The sequence below is a fragment of the Python bivittatus genome, unplaced genomic scaffold (genome assembly GCF_059951505.1).
Source record: "Python bivittatus isolate LINGU-HERP-01145 unplaced genomic scaffold, Pbiv_v1 ctg000700_np1212, whole genome shotgun sequence".
Lineage (NCBI taxonomy): Eukaryota > Metazoa > Chordata > Lepidosauria > Squamata > Pythonidae > Python > Python bivittatus.
This window is the reverse complement of record NW_028277098.1, coordinates 50,242,501-50,262,526: the sequence shown is the minus strand read 5'-3', so window position 1 is coordinate 50,262,526 and position 20,026 is coordinate 50,242,501. Positions and strand designations below refer to the sequence as shown.

General features: G+C 41.9%; 3 protein-coding genes across 6 annotated transcripts in view; 1 reads left to right on the top strand and 2 right to left on the bottom strand.

Annotated features, from left to right (window-relative positions):
• Nucleotides 1-1,874: 1,874 nt before the first annotated feature.
• LOC103061551 (selenoprotein Pb-like) lies at nt 1,875-8,211 on the bottom strand. The gene is made up of 5 exons (XM_025163959.2): nt 8,124-8,211; nt 5,818-6,058; nt 5,051-5,263; nt 4,588-4,726; nt 1,875-3,419 (listed from the first exon to the last, which is right to left on the bottom strand). The coding sequence occupies exons 2-5, from the start codon at nt 6,036-6,038 to the stop codon at nt 3,222-3,224; spliced, it is 771 nt and encodes a 256-aa protein (XP_025019727.1). The 5' UTR covers nt 6,039-6,058; nt 8,124-8,211; the 3' UTR covers nt 1,875-3,221.
• Nucleotides 8,212-11,885: 3,674 nt separating this feature from the next.
• Nucleotides 11,886-19,076, top strand: HPDL (4-hydroxyphenylpyruvate dioxygenase like). The gene is made up of 2 exons (XM_007420207.4): nt 11,886-12,084; nt 16,116-19,076. The coding sequence occupies exon 2, from the start codon at nt 16,165-16,167 to the stop codon at nt 17,353-17,355; it is 1,191 nt and encodes a 396-aa protein (XP_007420269.2). The 5' UTR covers nt 11,886-12,084; nt 16,116-16,164; the 3' UTR covers nt 17,356-19,076.
• Nucleotides 19,077-19,423: 347 nt separating this feature from the next.
• MUTYH (mutY DNA glycosylase) overlaps nt 19,424-20,026 on the bottom strand; it is a 13,044-nt gene continuing 12,441 nt past the window's right edge. For all 4 annotated transcript variants that reach the window (XM_007420209.4, XM_025163983.2, XM_007420210.4 and 1 more), the window contains exon 16: nt 19,424-20,026. This exon is cut by the window's right edge and continues 252 nt beyond it. The gene's annotated coding sequence lies outside the window, so the exon portion shown is untranslated.

Here is a 20,026-nt window from a genome sequence, read left to right as displayed (position 1 = left end):
AACCCACAGCCACTCAGTCTTGCCAGGGTTCAGTTGAAGCCTGTTGTTCCCCATCCAGACCCTCACAGCCTCCAGGCACCAGGATTCACAGCATCGCTTAATTCACCAGGGGCAGAAATGTATAATTGGATATCATCAGCATACTCATGATACCTCACCCCATGGTGACGGATGAGCTTACCCAGTGGCTTCATGTACATGTTAAATAGGAGGGGGGAGAGCACCAAACCCTGTGGCACCCCACATAACAGGGGCTGAGGGCGGGACCTCTCCTCCCCAACCACCACCGACTGGAATTGGCCCTGGAGGAAGGAGGTGAACCAGCACAACACAGTGCTGCCCACCCCCAATCCTCGGAGCCGATCCAGAAGGATACCATGGTTGATGGTATTGAAAGCCGCTGAGAGGTCAAATAGGGCAAGGATGGATGCACAACCCCCATCCCGCCCTCGCCAGAGATCACCCAAAAGCGCGACCAATGCTGTTTTCATCCCATACCCAGGCCTGAATCCTGACTGAAAGGGATCCAGATAATACGCTTCATCCAAGGTCCGCTGAAGCTGTTGCACAACCACCTTCTCAATCACCTTCCCCCAAAAGGGGAGGTTAGATACTGGATGAAAATTGTCCAGAATAGTGGGGTCTAGCGATGGTCTCTTGAGGAGGGGGCAAAAGATTCATTAACCATCACTAGAACCCCCTCACACACCACCCCCTGGGCTGCTTTCACAAGCCAGGAGGGGCATGAATCTAAAGAGCATAGGGAAAAGGAGAGGTCAGTTAAAGGATAAGCTTTAGCAAATATTTTACAACCATGTTAACTACATTCAGATAATTCAGGGTCTTCGTGGAGCTTGCTGTAAAGGCAAACAAGACATAGAGTGCAAAAGATCTAAAGTGGAAGAATATCAGAAGATTTGGATAGGAGCTCCTGGCCAGGGATAGTTTTTAAATTTGGTATCCTAAGCAAAAATTAATTTGGTCATATTTGCGTGTGTACAGTATGTGTTTTAAATAAAAGGCTTTGCTTTAATTTGTAACGCTTCTGATCCATGAAGATAGTGCAAATGAAGACTTCAAATGCAATTTCAAATGGTTTATTTCCATCAGAATACAGTATTATCTGTACTCAGTACATGATGTATTCATTTTAATTACTTTTGCCAATATTATGTCAAGAATAAACTTTCTCCAGCAGCTCATCTCATAATGTGCTGCCACTTATTGAAGCTTCACCCCCAAATCGTGTCTGATTACATACAGTGAGATATACATAGAAGCAAGTAACATTTCTGTAAACCCAGTTAATTCCATTTTATTCTCTCCATTCTAGCAAACCTTTTCCTTCCAGAAGTACCGCAAAAACCACAATCCTCAAATTAGCCGTTCAGGTCCATGGATATCAGTGTGCTAAATTAAGGGCGCCAGACCCAATCAGCTCCCTCTATTTCCATTCCCCTCACTTAGTCTGTCACCCTTCCTCAAATCGTGGTTCTGATCCACATCCCATCTTTCCATTTTGGTTAACTACTTTTCTGAACAGTTTCAGACTGCAGTGACTGCAATATTGAGGTTACACTACATGCTTCATTGAGTGCAGAAAAGCAGGAAATGTAAAGGCAGGGGATCAAAACTGACTTCCCAGCAGCAGAAGACTAAGTGCATCTGGAAATAGGCAATTGCTAAGAGAGGCATCTGATGGCTCTAAAAAACATGGGCAGGTAAGCACTAACCCCCTACGTTCACTCTTGCAGTCGGCCGAATAGCCCCTCAGGCCAGAGGCAAGCTACCAACACAGAAATTCAAAGTAGCATCTTCTCTCAGGCATGGACCCGAGAATCATCAAATTTCCTCAAGCCCTCCTTCTTTGCTAAAAAAAAAAAAAAAAAAAAAAATCAGAAGGAGTCCGGTGGCACCTTTTCTAACAAAATGTATTAAAAGTCATCAGCTTTCAGGAGCTGCAGCTCATCTCATTAGATGCCATCTTTCTGATTCTTTGCCACTCTAGACTAGCATGGGTCTCCTCCTACAATGTTCTTCTTTGCTAGGATATGACTTGGGTCCTTTTGGTTAACAAGGGAGCACTGCTAAGAGTTGCAGGGAGAGAACAATTCTACAAGGAGTTGGAAACATCCATGAAAGCAAGAAAGGGGACTTTAGCTTCAGGATTCAAGATATCCTAAAGAATTAGGTAAGAACTTGAGCTAGGAATATTGTGTAAAATTTTGTTTCATGCAAATTAGCATCCCTTTACATCAAATCTGCTTCTATACTAGTAACATGTTTATCATCTTGTGGTCAGTCAGAACTTTATATTTTCCTATATATTTTTCTTAGAATTTCCTTTTGAGACTCTGCAATTTTAGCAGCTCTATATTTTTATCTCCTCTACCACTGCATGTTTTGCATGTGCCTATTTAAGGTTAAAAAGGAAATTTTTACATTTTCCTTTAAAAAAAGATTCTATTTATACTTTGTGTGGCTGATCTACTTCCTCACCAAAAGAAAGGGGAAGAGGCGCTGGTTTTCCTAGTGACTTGTCAAAAGCATAGGGCCAGGAGGCGGTGCTATCAAATGTGTTTCCTTTACATCATTTTATCTTTCCTTTCATTTGCTAGAAAGCATGCAAGGGAGGATTCTCTCTCACACACACTGTGGCTAGGTGGGAAGTCAGGAGATGAGACATTCCCTAAAACAGGGTTTTTCAACCTCAACAACTTTAAAATACTTGGACTTCAAACTCCCAGAATTCCTCAGCCAGTGCTGGTTGGGAAATTCTGGGAGCTGAAGTCCACACATCTTAAAGTTGCTGAGGTTGAGAAACACCGCCCTAGAAGATAAGTGGTAGCAGTGAGAAATACCGACCTGCACTCCCAAGAAGTGGTCTTCTGAGAGACAAGGTCTGAAACCTCTAGCCTTTCAACCTATGGGCTCAGCCCTTACATTACACTACACCACTCAAGTCCAAGTTCATCGCTGGCATATACAACATGCTAAGTCACAATGAAACAAAACATACTGTATTATCGTTTAATATGATGTCTGCCCCTCTAAGAATATTTGGCATATTCTGTTCTCTTACTCTGCCTAAACATGGAACCATTCCTTTCTGAGATGTGTAAGTTTACTCCTTAACTATTTCTTATAGTGCTTGCTTAGTTTTTTGGTGTAAGATTTTGGGGTTCCTAACAGTTGAGAATTTATTTCCATACTGTAGACATTTAGTGAGATTCCCTTGTTTGGTGGTTCTCTGAATGTTTTTGAGAATGAAGGGTAGGCTGGGCTGTGGTAATTCCCCCATGATGGGAATGGTTCTGGACTATGTGTCTGAAGTGCCTCTTGGTCTTCTTTTCAGGCTGGCCTTTCAATACTCTGGGAGCCAAAGTCGTCATCGTGGGAGTTCCTGCTGTATTATTCACCTGTGAAATAGCAATGAGTTCTGATATATTATAAGATGGATTTAGGATGAAGACAGATGGAACATTTCAAGGGTGAAGGAGAATGCCTATACATTAGCCTGAAGCGATCCACTTGCTGTGAATTTACATTCAGCTGATCTGTTGAATAAATGTGCAAACTGCCAGAGTGAACTAGCTTTGCAGAATGGGTTGCTAGTCATCTAGCAAATACAAATGGTTCTTCTGCTGACTCTCTCAAGGCAACGTTTCAAGTTTTAAGAGAGCGGTTTTCAAAAGTAAGATTCTTGTCACTAGGTGATGAGAATACAGTTTTACACTAAAATAGATTCAAACATTTTGTTCAACTGTGTTTTCTCTGCTTCGTAGATAGGCTTTAGTTGGCTGGATTTCCATAGCAAGCTAAGACACAAAGAAACCACATTTTGGTGTGGCACAAGTGAGTTCAGCCATTATGGCATTAGATGCAAGTATGGTTCCACCATATATAAAACAGGAAGGAAGGGCATTTTTTTAAAATCATGGACAATGAGTACAAAAATATCCTTGCATTTGATAGCAACTACTTAATAGATTCCCCTCTCCCAAAAACATTTTTTTTTAGTTACATTCACTTCCAATATTAGACAGACTGAAAAAGATCAGGGGTAGAGAGGTAAATTGCAGGTTGACATGTCCCTTTAGCCTTGCCATCATTACTTACTCTTTGACCTGATTCATAGCTCCTATTCAGCCATAATGGATATTGGCATAGCATGTTGTGCAAATCAAGTCAACTGCTGTTTGTTCGCCACTAATGGTTAAGTAAAGTATAGCTTAACACAATGTGTGAATTCAGCCAATATGTAACAGAGGCAGACCTGGATTTAAATAATTAAATCTGCACCCTTCATGTGTGCCTGATTCTGAGGTTATTCTTTCAGATCCTTCAGCTCTGTCCCTCCAATTACAGTTAAAGATGCTTTGAAACACTCCAGTTTTGCTTCTTCTTGTATACTGCAAAGGAAAATATGGAATACATCTCCTCTTTTATTGTCTCATCCCCACTGTAAGAAATGTGCAATCAGCAATCTTGGAGAATTCTTAAGTATCAGAAAATTAAGCTGAACAAATAAGAAATAAGTTACTGAAATGGGAGGGCTGAAGAGGGAGAGATGACTTAAACTCTTACCTCCTGGCTGCTGTCCAGATAATACCAGGAACAATTGCCACAGTAGTCTTTGTGGTGTGTGTAGCGCACAGCAGCCTCGACATATGGTAAGTGCAGAAAACTGTATGGCAACTGGATATGGAAAGTTAGCTTCCTGCACCTGCAGAGCCCAGATGCCATGGAAGAAAAGTGTAAGAAGTTTATTTCAGAACACTCTAGGGTCCATCCGTGCATGAGCAGAAATGAACATAACTTGACCGGCCTGGCATTTTTATCAACAATAGAATGGGAAGAAAAGTCTAATGGACAAGGAACATGCCTCTTGCCTTCTGGCCTCTATGCACTCTATCGATAGAATTGGGACTTTTAAGTTTAGATTTAGTCAATCCCTTTCAGCCCCAACATGGAATCCAAGAGATTTTATAGTCATGTTATATCCTTGCAAATTCACTTGAATGGATTTTTCCCTGTCTCATGTACCAACCTGTCATATATCAGAAAATCATCCTTGTAGCCCTTTAGAATTTGCCAGACATCGGGTTCCAGGATTTGTTGCTGGTAAACTGGGATGCCTTCGGGAGCGTGCCGTTTGAGCTCCCAATACATTGCCCTGGAGGAAGGGGTCTTTTCATTCACAATCATGAAACTGACATTGGCCACGCCAGCACCAGACAATTTCTCTCGCAAGCTGCCAAGGCTGGTTGTGAAAAGAGCAATAAGTAACATTTAGGAAAGGACATGCGAAGATGTAACTCCCAGCCCCCACCCATTGCTGATGGTGGCAATTCAGACATGTTGGACTGCAACTCTCATCGCTGGTTAGGGATTATGAGAGTTGGAGTCCAAGACATCTGGGGGCACTAGGAGGGAGAAGACTGCTTTATATAATTTGGGTAAAATCCTGTAGAGCAAGATACACCACTTTATTTTATTGTCTCATTAAATGGCCTGTTAAAGTGATTACAGCTGTATGTTTTTAGAGATGCCTGAATACATATTGTGCAGTACTGTAGTTCATGGGTTATACTATAGCCATTCCTCTTTGTATATCACATCTTGCATATTACAGCCAAGGGTTCATTTTATATCTTGCTGAACAGGAATTTATGAAAATCAGTCCTTTCTACAGTTTAATTAATGCTCCATTCAGTTCAGTATTTTCTGCCGAAACCTCAATGCCAAAGATGTGATTTATCTTTAGACACTTTATAGCATTCGAAGGAAGCAATCTTCTCTATGGGCTGAACTCACCTGGCTGCTTGCTTGAGACAGAACTGTCAGCTAGCCTTCAAAAGGGCCACCACTGTCACCTGGCCTTCCATCCCAGCCATTGGGTCTGTGCCATTTATCTTCCAGAGTGGGGCTGGTTGGCATATTCTGGTTTGGTTCTCAACCACAAGGCCTTCTGCCACTGTAGTAGCAATCACCAGTCCCAGCAGCAAAGCTTTTGTGGTTGGGGGCAAGTAGCCCATCCCGACTACCTCCCTTCAGCCTACAAGAAAAGAGAGCGGAATTAAGGATCTTTCCCAGAAGATCACTCTCCATATCATATTTTGCACCACAGAAAATAAGCAATGCTATTCCATTATCCAGTGGAATTAAGCCTTGTAATATGTTGAGGGTTGCAGCCTAGATGTTTGAGAGAAAGATTCCAGACAAGTCTTCTACCTCATCTACTATAGCTTCTATCACTTCACAGTCACCTAAAACCAGCTGTTCTGTGCATGAAACTGTTCAGGCACTGAATGTTTTGCAAAACCCTAGTACACACTACATAAAAAAACTGATCATGCTAGTTATTCCTTTTTGGGCACAGTGCAGAAAAGGAATAAGAAACAGTATGCCAAAGAAATTAAAGACATGAGATAATATAAAAGAAAAGGAAATATAGCTACAGTAGAGTCTCGCTTATCCGACATAAATGGGCCGGCAGAACGTCAGATAAGCGAAAATGTCGGATAATACACAGTAACAATTGAGTGCGGTAAAAAAAAAAAAAAACCCGATCCGCTGTGCCTGTTGCAATCGATTTTTGAGTTGTGGCACCGCACCGTCAGGAGCAACAAGAAAGAGTACACTCACACTCGCAAACAAGCGGCACACTTTTCTCGTCGCCAATTTATTGTTGTTGTGTTTTTTTAGGGGCGTCGGATAAGATGCAATGTCAGATAAGCGAAGGTCGGTTAAATGAGACTCTACTGTATATCTAGTTTATACCACTATACTTTATTCACTATACCTGCTATACCTATAGGAGAAAGGGAAAAAGAGAGGTTAGGTGAGTGCTAAAAGAATGGGAATAGAAAGGGGAGAAATACCCTCAAGTGTTTGGTCATATAAAAAGAAAGAATGAGGATTGAAAAAATATGAAGGAAAATTACATGGGTTAAGGGAAAGGGAAAGAAAATTGTGGTTGGATGTAGCTGATGAGATCAGCAAAAATCTTCTCTAAAGCAACAAATGTACAATAAACTTTCTTCATACATTTCCCAGTGACATGCAGAAAAGCAAAAATCTGATCTGCGCATCCCTGCCTGGCAAAAAACAGCACTGCGTTTCCCAAATTTTGGTCATTTTCACTTGTTGTATCCTTTCAGTCAGAATCAAGCTCCCTCCTTTGTTCCTTTTGTCAGTTAAACTTAGAAGTTACATTTATATTAACTGAAATGGATACTCAGGACTCCAGGAAATAACTCTGGGGCTCTAAGCAATAGATTTGGAACTTGAGTCCCACATGTTTAGCTTAATAGTAGTCCTGAGTTCATGGGAAAATTAAATTAGGATACACCACAAATCCCAGAAGTGGAACCAAGCAGTGTAAATTAAACAAAACAAAACAAAACAAAACAAAACAAAACAAAACAAAACAAAACAAAACAAAACAAATATTTATTTAGATGTCTCTGTCTTGATTCCAGAAAAGAGGCAGTGTAGAAAGAGAAAGTTCTTTAGCTGAACCAGAGTTCGTCCTTTTACTTTGGACAAATTAAATGATTTTCTTTGCCAATAGTTTTGTAATACTATCAGCCAGATGGCTCTGGAGCATTCCCTGCAGCCCTATTAGAAGCAGCTGTGCTGACATACCCAGAAGCTGATTATGGTGTTCCCCCCACCCCACGTACCTGACACTATACAAGCTGCATGCAATACCCACCATTGGCTTAGCAGTCCCCATTCCCTTCTGTCATGCCCTTTTCTCTCTTCCCACACTCAAGAAAACAACCTGGTAATAGTGGAGAAGGGCAGAGTACCATGTTCAGAAAATACAGATGCAAAGCACTATTATGCCTTCCTACTGCAGGATTCAAAACCTTTTACACTCTTATCCATTGAAGTCAGTCTAATGGAAAGTGATGTGACATCAAGTGCCTTTCAGGAACATGCCGAGATGTTGACTAGGAAACAACTGCGCTTTTTTACCTCTTTGCTTACTTCCTCATAGGCCATATTCATGGTGGTAATCTTTCTCAGTGAACCAATCCAAAACCCTCAATCATCTGCAGAAACTGAACTGAAATTCTTCCACATACAGAATTCCAAACAGGGTCATACTCTACCTTTTTCCTGGTGAATCCTGCTGTTGTTCTGCTCTGTCCTCTGAGAAACCTGGGACGCTCCTAATGTGTCTAACCTCCCAACTCTGCACTGACCCCTGGGATAGGTTAATTTTCATTCCACAACGCTCCACCCAGAAGGGGTTGAGAGAAAGGAGATAGCTGGAGGAGAGCCAACCACACAAATGTCCCTGGAGATATTCATAGCGCTATGCTTTGTACTTACTACTGCCAGCCTCCCAGCTGTACTTGTTTTTCTCTCAGACTCATCGTATACAGAAGCTGAAGAAATACCATGCACTGCCAGGCAGTGAAAGTAGGAAAGTATTATAGCCTTGAAGGAGAGCAGCAATTTAACGTATTGTCGAAGGCTTTCACAGCCAGCATACGATGACTGGTGTGGGTCTTCCGGGCTGTGTGGCCGTGTTCTGGAGGTTTTGTTTCCTAACGTTTCGCCAGAACTGCTCCTGTCTGTGCTCCTGCACTCTGAAGATGCCGGTCACAGGTGCTGGCGAAACGTTAGGAAACAAAACCTCCAGAACACGACCACACAGCCTGGAAGACCCACACCAGTCAGAGCAGCAATTACTTCCTAATAACTTCCAGATATATGAAGAAATATACTAAGGCATGTTAATCAGCCTCACTAGGAAGCAAAGGAGGCAGATGTTACAAACTGCAGGTTTCAGAAGAGGCAGTTTCTGTAGCAGAAAATTGTCAATTTGACATTTTATTCCAGGTTCAAGTATAAGAACAATTCTGCACGCTGCCCAGAGTCACTCTTTGTGAGATGGGCGGCCATCTAAATATAAATGTGATTGGTTGATTGATTGATAGATAGATATGATGAAATACTAGGGTGCAAGTAAAGTATATGAGAAATGAAGGCTGTAGGACAGGAAAAGATCCTTTGCTCTCCAAGTCCTTGTCTTTTCTGAAACATTCTGGGAAGCAGATGCAATACTGAATAATTCTAAAACAGTTGCAGGATGTAATTCCATCTATTTCTAATTATTAAGAATTGGTGTAGTTCCTTATGGAGCCAAAACAGCATCACCTAGGCACAAAGGAAATTCCAAGGTTTGCAGAAGTACTAAACTTTTAGACAGAATGTGTTCAGTGGTTCCAAATACTGGCTGTCTGTTTAACGGGGTGGGGGGGTTGGGGTTGGAAAATAGAATGGAGTATTGTAGAGATGGGTATGTCAGGCTACATTTTGGGGGCAGGTCCCACGTGTGCAATTAATAGCCTCCCTGTGAAGATCAGGCTGGCTCCCTCTTTGCTGGGTTTCTACAAGTTCCTAAAGACCACGTTTATTTGGAGAGACTTTTCCTGATTTGAGGTATTGTTGCCATCTTTTATTTACTTCCTATTCTTGTAGTAGAGATGCATTTTTATTTTTGTTTCTGGTTAGATAGATAGATAGATAGATAGATAGATAGATAGATAGATAGATGGATGATAGCCACTGAGAGTCATTTTTAACTGCATAGGCATACAAGTATGTCAAATAAATAAATAAAACCCCATTTTCTAAGGCCAACAGCAGCAGGGCTTCTTGTCTTCACACCATGCTTCAGAATTTTCCAGAAGCATCCAGTCTGGCCACTGTGAGAAACAGATACTGAATATTTGCTTGTGCCATCTATGCTGGCACATTTGATGTCCATTCTCATAGTGAATTGAAGTGACTCTTCATTAGGCACTATTCCTACACTGAAAAGTCATTTCTGAATGCTCTGAGTGTTGTTTGATACTAAACCTAGATTCTCTGAAACACTCTAGGATTTGTTTTGCTTTGGCAGAGCACACTGTGTGAACCCAGCCACTATAGTCAGTAAACCATGATTTATGATTTAGTGTGGTATGTGATCCCAGTCCAAAGATGGCTAGTTGGTGCAGAGGAATATGCTGAATTGGCCTTGAAAGTCAGTTACTTTATTTTTAGGATATTATTCAACTCAAGAACAATAACATACAAATGAAATTAAATAAAGTGAACATTAGTTGTCTTTGCATGATATGCTCCATCACAAACTTGGTTAGTGAATGCACAACACCATTTACATGCTCCATGTGTAGCTCTTTAGTATGGTTTGAGATTTGTTCAAATCCCAAAGTCAGCCATTTTGGATTATTTTAACACAGTTGAAGCACTAATTTATGATGCTAGAGGAATGTTATCATGCAAATACAGCCACCAAGAAGTACTGGTTTATAGTCATTTGATTGGGGCCCACAGATACTGACTGCTGCAACCCAGCATGGCTTTAGTCAATTGAGGCTTTCAAATACAGATAGTCCTCACTTATCAACAGTAACTGGGACCGGGAGCTTCATTGCTAAGTGACACAGTCGTAAGGCACAATGTCACATGACCATGCCAACTTACAATGGCAGTTCTGGCAGTGCCAGTTGCTGTTGTTAGGCGAAGCCTGCACAGTCACAGTGTCCCGTGGTCACACGATCGGGATTTGCGACCTCCTGCTGGTTTCCCCATTGCCATTGCTTGTTGGAAGCCGGCAGTGAAGGTTGCAAATGGTGGTCACATGATTGCAGGATGCTGCAATGTCATAATTGTGACCCAAATTGCAATCACATGATGGTAGGGACACTGCAATGGCTGCAACTATGAGGACCCATTGTAAGTACCCCTCATTCAGCACTGTTGTAACTTTGAACAGTCGCTGAATGAGTGGGCATTGAACAAGGACCAACTGTAATGCATTTTAGTGAGAAAGAAAAGGTGTCAATTAGATTGCAAGCCTTAGTTGTACCTGTGATACATGCAGCATTTCTGGCTATTAGAAAGAACAGTTTTGGCACAACCATAATCAAAGTTCAGTTTTTCCCCAAGTGTGCTCACTCTACTTAGGGTATGCTAGGATCTCTCATCTGGAGACTACCTTGCAAGCCAACACACCCATTGCCTGTATCCCACCATCTAGAAAGTATTTGCTGTATCAAGAGTAAAAAAGATCAAGAGTCAAAAGCAATAATGAGTGAATTATATTAAGCAACAACAGATTCAATAATGTGTTTAAAAATAAATGCTTAAGGGAGATTAGGAGTTCAGAATTATGCTACCACCAACCAAGTCTCAGAATCCAGTGATTTATGGAAGAAGGCAGTGGCACCCGAACTTAAAGGAACAACAGGCTCATAGATTTACTTGTGAAATAATTATGCTAATGCCCCTAAGCACATTCAGTGATTTTCCTTATCACTGAAAATAAGTGGTGCCCACACTTTAAAGTACAATACTTTTGGACTAGGATGTGGGTCCTGGGCATACAAAGAGCATTTCTGACTTTCCCTTCACCTCTGCATTTCAGAAGCACAACCACATATCCGATTTTCATGTTTCCCTGCCTCTCCCTTGCCCTAGCAAGTTTATCACTAGAATATTCTGAGATTACAGTACTAGGACTCAGCTGCAAAGCAGAGAACGACCCTAGATAGTACCGAAGAGTACCAAACATCTCTCTCTGCTGCCATTTAGCGGCTGTGGGGCTTTTTGCAGTCGAGATCAGGCAGTTCTCGGACGTTCGTCATTACCTTCATTGTCTGAAGTCTAACACTGGAAGGAATATATACACCTGTCTTTTAAAATTAACTGTCAAGTTTAAAAAGCACAAGCCAGCCTCTCCCAAGAGAAACCAGCCGCATGCCTCACCTCACATTTTTTCCAATTGAAATCTGAAACCGGGATGGTGGGGGTGGCTGGGTGTTAAAGACTCCTGGTAACCCTGGCTTGCCCAGACTTGCAAGATACATGGCAAGTGCCCTTAAATGCAATCCCGTCCTCGAACATCCGCTTCCGTCCATGCTGTGGAGCTGGTAGTTTAAGACTCACGGCCATGCCGAAGTCGGTGTTGGTGGTCTGCCACCCGCCGTCAGAAATTCATTCCCGGGAGGAAGGAGAGAGAATAATGCGACGGGAGAAATGCGGTGCTTAAGTCAGGTGAGAGGCGAGAGAGGGGACCGAGGGAACCTGCCGGCCGGCAGCAGCAGCAGGAACCAGCAGGCGGCGGGAGCGCGGGGCGGCGAGAAGGGAGGAAACATTACGCTGCCGTAGCCAGAGAGAGAGAGAGAGAGAGTAGAAAAAAACAATTCCTTATTTTGCGAGTGGGAATGGGGAGCTGGGAGTGGAATGGTTTGGACAAAGCATGTTTCTTCGATTTACTGCAGGGGAAAAAAGACACCCCCCCCCCCCTTTTGCAACTTGTTCTCGTGAGAAAACGCGTCTTATTTTTAAAGGTAAAGGAGCAAGTGTGATGGAATGCTTCGATGAAGGCCGCGCTCGGGGAGATAAGCATTGCCTTAGCCCCCAGCAGGAGCGTGGGAAGGTTAAGAAGATGAGGCTGGCACCACCCTAAGGAATTCGCGGGGTTTTGCTTGCTGGCTTGAGAAGTTTAGATTCAGTCTGGCAGGATTCTGTCTTGTGGTTGGAAGCTAATAAAAGCTATCGAACTAGACCTGTACTGTCTCATGGAATTCTTTGGGCTGAACCTGACAGCAGGTATCAGAAAAAAATTAAAATGCAACTTGTTCAGTTTTTCATCTCCTCTACTGATCATCCTAAAAGGCAGCATGCCTGCCAAGAAAACTTTTTTTTAAAGAAGCAGTTTGTAAGTATTCTTACTGTAAGTGAGCCTGGAACATGCTTACCTCAAATAGTTGGAGCAATGGTGACTCTGAAGAAAGCAAACCAAAATCAAGAAATAAGATCAAATAAAAATATTTAAAATAAGAATATGGCAATTTTATTTTACTGTGACAGGACAGACACTGGTCACTCCCCAGTTCCTCAAAAGCTGCTTGAAGCTGTTCCTCTTCCCTGCCACCAACTTTGAAACACTCAGGGCTGACCAACAGATTTAGCCCCCACTAAAACCTAAGTTTTTGGTTCACGTTGTATCTGAAGCAAATCTCAGTAACTGTAAGAGAGGAAGCTGCAAAGCTGTGAAGGCAGCCATGAAAGACCAGTGTCTCAGTCCTGCTATGCAGCCTCTGTGGGCAAGAAGTGAATATATGTAGCTCAGGGTTGAACTGTGGAGTCCTTGGGGTTCTCTGAGCTTGGTTGTTTTCTTGCAGACATTTCGTTACCTGGCTACATAACATCTTCATGCCGGGTAACGAAATGTCTGCAAGAAAACAACCAAGCTCAGAGAACCCCAAGGACTCCACAGTCTATGGGCAAGGCTGGCTTGAGCCAAGAGTCAGGAGGTGACATGAGGTGAGAAACTTCCAATCCAACCAGCTGGCCCTCAAGCTCTACAGCTTCAGCTTTTCAGTCAGGAATATTGTCTTTGGTGCAATTTCAGATATACAGTCAGGTCCAGAAATATTGGGACATCGACACAATTTTAACATCTTTGGCTCTATACACCACCACAATGGATTTGGAATGAAACAAACACAATGTGCCGTAACTGCAGACTGTCAGCTTTAATGTGAGGGTATGTACATCCAACTCAGGTGAACAGTGTAGGAATTACAACAGTTAGCATATGTGCCCCCCACCTGTTAAGGGACCAAAAGTAATGGGACAATTGGCTTCTCAGCTGTTCCATGGCCAGGTGTGTGATATTCCCTCAGTACCCCAATTACAATGTGCAGATAAAAGGCCCAGAGTTCATTTCAAGTGTGCTATTTGCATGTGGAATCTGTTGCTGTCAACTCTCAAGATGAGATCCAAAGAGCTGTCATTATCAGTGAAGCAAGCCATCATTAGGCTGAAGAAACAAAACAAACCCATCAGAGAGATAGCAAGAATATTAGGTGTGCCCAAAACAACTGTTTGGAACATTCTCAAAAGAAGGAATGCACCGGTGAGCTCAGCAACACCAAAAGACCTGGGAGACAACGGAAAACAACCGTGGTGGATGACCGAAGAATCCTTTCCCTGGTGAAGAAAACACCCTTCACAACATTTGGCCAGATCAAGAACACTCTCCAGGAGGTAGGGGTATGTGTGTCAAAGTCAACAATCAAAAGAAGACTTCACCAGAATGAATACAGAGGGTTCACCACAAGAAGTAAACCATTGGTGAGCCTCAAAAACAGGAAGGCCAGATTAGAGTTTGCCAAATGACATCTAAAAAAGCCTTCACAGTTCTGGAACAACATCCTATGGACAGATGAGACCAAGATCAACTTGTACCAGAGTGATGGGAAGAGAAGAGTATGGAGAAGGAAAGGAACTGCTCATGATCCTAAGCATACCACCTCATCAGTGAAGCATGGTGGTGGTAGTGTCATGGCGTGGGCATGTATGGCTGCCAATGGAACTGGTTCTCTTGTATTTATTGATGATGTGACTGCTGACAAAAGCAGCAGGATGAATTCTGCAGTGTTTCGGGCAATATTATCTGCTCACATTCAGCCAAATGCTGCAGAACTCATTGGATGGCGCTTCACAGTACAGATGGACAATGACCCAAAGCATACTGCAAAAGCAACCAAAGAGTTTTTGAAGGGACAGAAGTGGAATGTTATGCAATGGCCAAGTCAATCACCTGCCCTGAATCCCATTGAGCATGCATTTCACTTGCTGAAGACAAAACTGAAGGGAAAATGCCCCAAGAACAAGCAGGAACTGAAGACAGTTGCAGTAGAGGCCTGGCAGAGCATCACCAGGAATGAAACCCAGCGTCTGGTGATGTCTATGCGTTCCAGGCTTCAGGCTGTGATTGACTGCAATGGATTTGCAACCAAGTATTAAAAAGGGAAAGTTTGATGTATGATTATTATTCTGTCCCATTACTTTTGGTCCCTTAACAAGTGGGAGGCACATATGCAAACTGTTGTAATTCCTACACCGTTCACCTGAGTTGGATGTACATACCCTCAAATTAAAGCTGACAGTCTGCAGTTAACGCACATTGTGTTTGTTTCATTCCAAATCCATTGTGGTGGTGTATAGAGCCAAAGATGTTAGAATTGTGTTGATGTCCCAATATTTCTGGACCTGACTGTATGCAGCTGAACAAGAAATCAGTTGGCTCAGCCGCAGAAAGTGATGATGGCATGAGATCACGTAGCTCTGGGCTGCATAAAGGGATCCTGCATGAAGTGAATCTACAGTAAAGAGTCAGTACAGCTTCCAATATTTGCTTTAAAGTAGAAGATGTCCCTAGCATGAGATCCCGTAGCTCTGAACCGATTCTGGAGGGGTGCAAAGGCCCCTTATGGAAAAACCCTCAGTTGTGATCTATAAAATGGACCCAACAGAGGTAAATATATTCAGCTTTACAAAGATGAAGTAAGAATGGCTAGAATGTAGAATGGCTAGAAAGTATAGTGGAGAAAATGAATCTAACAAACAAAATGGAGGTTGCACCCTTTTCCTCCCTGTCGTCTTTGCCTAATCCCATCAGACCAAATTGGCCCTCCCTGCTCCCAGACAAGGCCTTCTGCAATCCCATCTAAACCAAAGAATAGAAGCCGCCTCACCAGCTGGCAGCACAGCCCAAGGGCAGCCCTAACAAAGGAATTGCAACAAAGAGAAACCTCCCATCCTCTATCAGCTGATGACCTCCAGATTCCATCTCCTTTTGCCTAACAATAGAGCGAACCCCAGGTACACTGATAAGGACCTGCCCAGCATCCCCATGCTGGCCAGCAAATCAGGCTCCTAGGATGTCCTGCCTTGTAGCCCCCAACTTCTATAAAAATCTTTGCTTTCCCATTGTTTGGACTTCCTCTTTCTAGTAAAGCAGGCACCCGCTGTTGGTTCCTCTCCTCAGCCTTGTGCTTCTTCCTCAGATGGGATCCATGACAAAAGGTATTTTTAAAAAGGAAACACTTGGTTACATAATCATATGTATATTTCTCATACTATCATATATAAAAGTGTACTATATCACTGTACTGAAAAAGTGGCAGGAGGTTTTGTCAAAAAACAGAAAAACAGGCCCCAGTTCTACCCAATTCTGGTCTCCCATCCCCACCTTAAGATATTGATCCAGTCTTTTTCTTCTCATTTTGTAGATTTAATAGCAAAAGGATATGTTGCAACTAACCACCTTCAAATTTCATAATGTCTGCTGTTCTGAAGCGGTTGTATTACATTGGATTCCATGTCCCTCAGGGTCAACAGCTGGCCAATCATCTGGTGCAGAAGTTTGGCTTTGAGCTCTTTGCTACACGGGAAGCGGAGTGGAAGAGGCAGCAGGCTTTCCGAAGAGGAGATGCTGTTTTTGTTGTCAATGAAAAGCGGGAGCCAACAGGGAGAAAATTTTTGCCTTCAGACTACTCCAAGCATAAAGGGATTCTGTATGATGTGAACCTGCAGTACAGAGTTAGTACAGCTTCCAATATTTGCTTTGAGGTAGAGGATGTCCCTGGCATCTCCCAAAATCTACTGGAGAAAGGCTGTGAGATCCTTATCCCTCCAACTACTGAAGCAGATGAAAATGGCTTTGTTACTTTCTCGGTAGTGAGATCCATTGTTGGCAATGTCAGCCATACTCTTCTTGACCGATCCCAGTATTGTGGGCCATTCTTGCCTGGTTTCTGTGAAGTTGCCCCCAAGAAATTCCAGAAGGAGAGGGAGACGACACATTTTGACCACATCACGTATGCCTGTCCCCAAGGTAGTTCACAAGCTGTGCTGGACTGGTACAGAAACTGTTTCGGTTTCCAGCGCTTCTTCATCCACCAGCAAGATGATGCTGTAGAAGGCTATCGAATTCAAGGGGCAGAGGTGGGCCTTCGTCTTACTGCCATGCAGTACATTGATCATGGCTTGTCACTGTTTGAGCATGACTGTAAATTTGTTCTGGCTGAGTCACTGCCAAAGCAAAAGAGGAACCAGGTGGACACTTTCTTACAGGAGCATGATGGAGCTGGTATCCAGCATGTGGCCCTTTATACCACAGACATTGTAGGTACTGCTGCAGCCATGGCAAAGTCAGGAGTAAACTTTTTCAAACCACCATTATCATATTACAGTGAGAAAAGCAAAGAAGAGGAGATAGAGCAAGTTGGGCAAGATCTTCAGCTCCTGAAAGACTATGGAATCCTTCTTGATGCGAAAATAGGCGACAAAGGACAGACTAGTCCTGGCATGTTTGAGAAGCAATACCTGATGCAGATCTTCACTAAACCGCTTTTTACAGAAGAAACTTTCTTCATAGAGCTCATTGAGCGATGTGGGGCTACAAGTTTTGGTGAGGGAAACATCCGTGCTCTTTGGAAGTCTGTACAGAATTATATGGATCAGCAGTAAAGACCCACTCTACTTCCTGAAGAATGAAGCATGACAAAATGTACATTATAACTAAATGATATAGGTGCTACTTCAAATCTGTTCACACAGTATTAAGCCCATGTGACTGATCTGGTTCAAGATGTACTTTCAAAATTTACTTTGCACTGCCAATGCTGGCTTGGATTAAAAAGTATCCAAGTGATGTGGAAGCCATCTAATTAGAATGTCTGATGAGAACTGAAACCTGACCATATTTGTGACAGCAACCACACCTGAAAGCATGCAGGTTTTTGCCTTGCTAGCTGAACTACTGTACTAGTAATTGATTTTTCTTTAATGAAACACAAAAGCCTGAGGGTATGGCTGATATATCTTCTTTAGAGAGAGAGAAATGCTCTCTATATTAGAATAAGTTACCGTTATCTGCAAAACACCCACATTCTTTGGGGACCAGGGAGGGCAAATCTGAAAAGATGCATGATTCCTGTTGCTTAGCTACAGTACACTAAGTGAAGCAAGTTACCAAGCCAGGTAACGAAACGTCTGAATGAAAACAACCAAGCTCTGAGGACACCAAGAATCCAAGAGCAAACTCCTGAGCTACATATTCTCTACTATTGGAAGAAAATTAGTTCTCCCTGTTTTTACCTACTTGCACTCCACCAAAGTTGATGTTAACTGGACAAACAGGAGGCAGGGGCATTTGTTAGCCATTCCCACTTGAATCACGGCAGCTTCTAATTACCAGAGCAAGAAACCAGAGAGAATCTTTTGGTTGCATGGATCCAAGCAGCTATACAGATGGAATGTAGCTGTTAGGCTATGTGAAAGTTTACACCCCTATAAAGTGGAAAGAACCAGACTTAATCTTTATTCAATATGAAGAAGAGTAAATAAATGTTGTGATTCTCAAAACATATTGCTAATACATATCTTAAGATACGTTCAAAATTTGGCCTGTAGAAGGGCCTTTTCTTGAGTGTCCATTGAATGTGAAGAGATTCACTCAATTCGTCTCTTTAGATGTTACTGAAAAGTATTCATGTTTTAATTTATTTAGTAGTTATTTCTATTCATGAAGCATCGCATCCACTTGCTGTTATTGAACGCTACAGCTAGAATGGTGGTGGTGAAGTGGCAACTGCTCTTCCTGCACATTCTCCTGCTCACAAATATCTACCATAGCTGTTTCTTGTCCAAGTATGGTTTTATTTGTTGGACGCTTCTTGAATATATTGCCTTGAGTAGCACAATCATGCTTCTCCTTGCTAGAACAAGTGAGACAAATCACCTTAAAACACAGAAAAGGGCTTATCTTAATTTGCATGTGAACACAAAAAAGGCTTTCACAAATTTTAGCCAGCCTTTTCAAACATGTATGTGAACAGTTGGCATTTAGGTGGTTAAACTTTTCTTCATCTTCAAAAATACCTTCTATGTACCCCAAGGCTTGCTGAATAGTAGCTGTGCTCATGAGATGTAATGTAAGCATTCTTAGATGTATTGCTCTTTTAGCACTGGATATGTTAGTTCAAAAGAACAACTTTTTAGTGAACATTCTCAATTGCTATAACTATGGTAACCTTGAATCTAGAACATATTTTCAAGCTAAATACTTTATCCTCTTTCAATTTAAATTTATAATATATTACAAATTGACTTGAATTCATTGGAAATCATTGCACATAAAGTTCATCTTTCCAAAAACTCTCAAACTGAAATGGAAATAAAGGTCTTGCTTTAGGCATCGTATAACAAAAAAGCTTTGTTTTATTTGTCTCTTTGCTATGAAATTGACCTTTTTGAATGTCCTGTTTCTTTAACTTGGGGATTTGATGGTATGGTTTTACAAACAGGACTAGAATGTGAAACCTAGCATTCCAGTATCATGCTTTGGAAATGCTTTAAATGGAGTAGTTTGGCACACATTATTAAGCCACCCGCCCTCTTTAATTCTAAGAGTGGGATAGAGAACAGAAACTCACTTTGTATGAAATGATACTACCAATAGTGAAAATAGAATGAAGACCTCCAAAATATTCTACCTTTGAATAAAAAAAAAAAAAGTTTCTAGATGGCTTCAGATTTTGATGGAACTTTTATTATAGAAAGCACTAAGATTTTTTTTTTTTTTTTGCTAATGCTAGTACATTGCATCTTAATTTAAGAATCAGGGGGATAAATTCACTTTTCCACACTTTAATTCATTCAGTCAGTTCTGGGGAAACAGCTAAAAATGGATTATCACCAGTACTTTTTAAATAAACTTTCATTAATATTTTATTAGTAAAGCCACAGTTAAAAGAGGACATTTTAAGCATTAAAATAGTTGATCATACAGGAAAACTGATACACAATACAGTAGTAACATGTAGGCAAGCAATGATTATTCAGTTACCCGTTCCCAAAAGAAACTAGCTCTAAAAAATACCCCTTATCCTGCTTTTGCCACATTTCTTTCAAAGTGTCGTATCATAAAAAAACCCTGCTAGTTGGTATCTGCCTCATTGGCATAACTATAGCTGCAACTCAAATTGTGGTCACGCATACAATGTTCAAAGCAGTGCTTATTTAATAAGGCATTTAGAAAATGGGTAGAAAACAACAGGATATGTTCCGCAGCATTATGCTCTAGTACCTCACGCTACCCAGACTGGGCAGACACATCTCATTTCACGGCTAGAGGGCT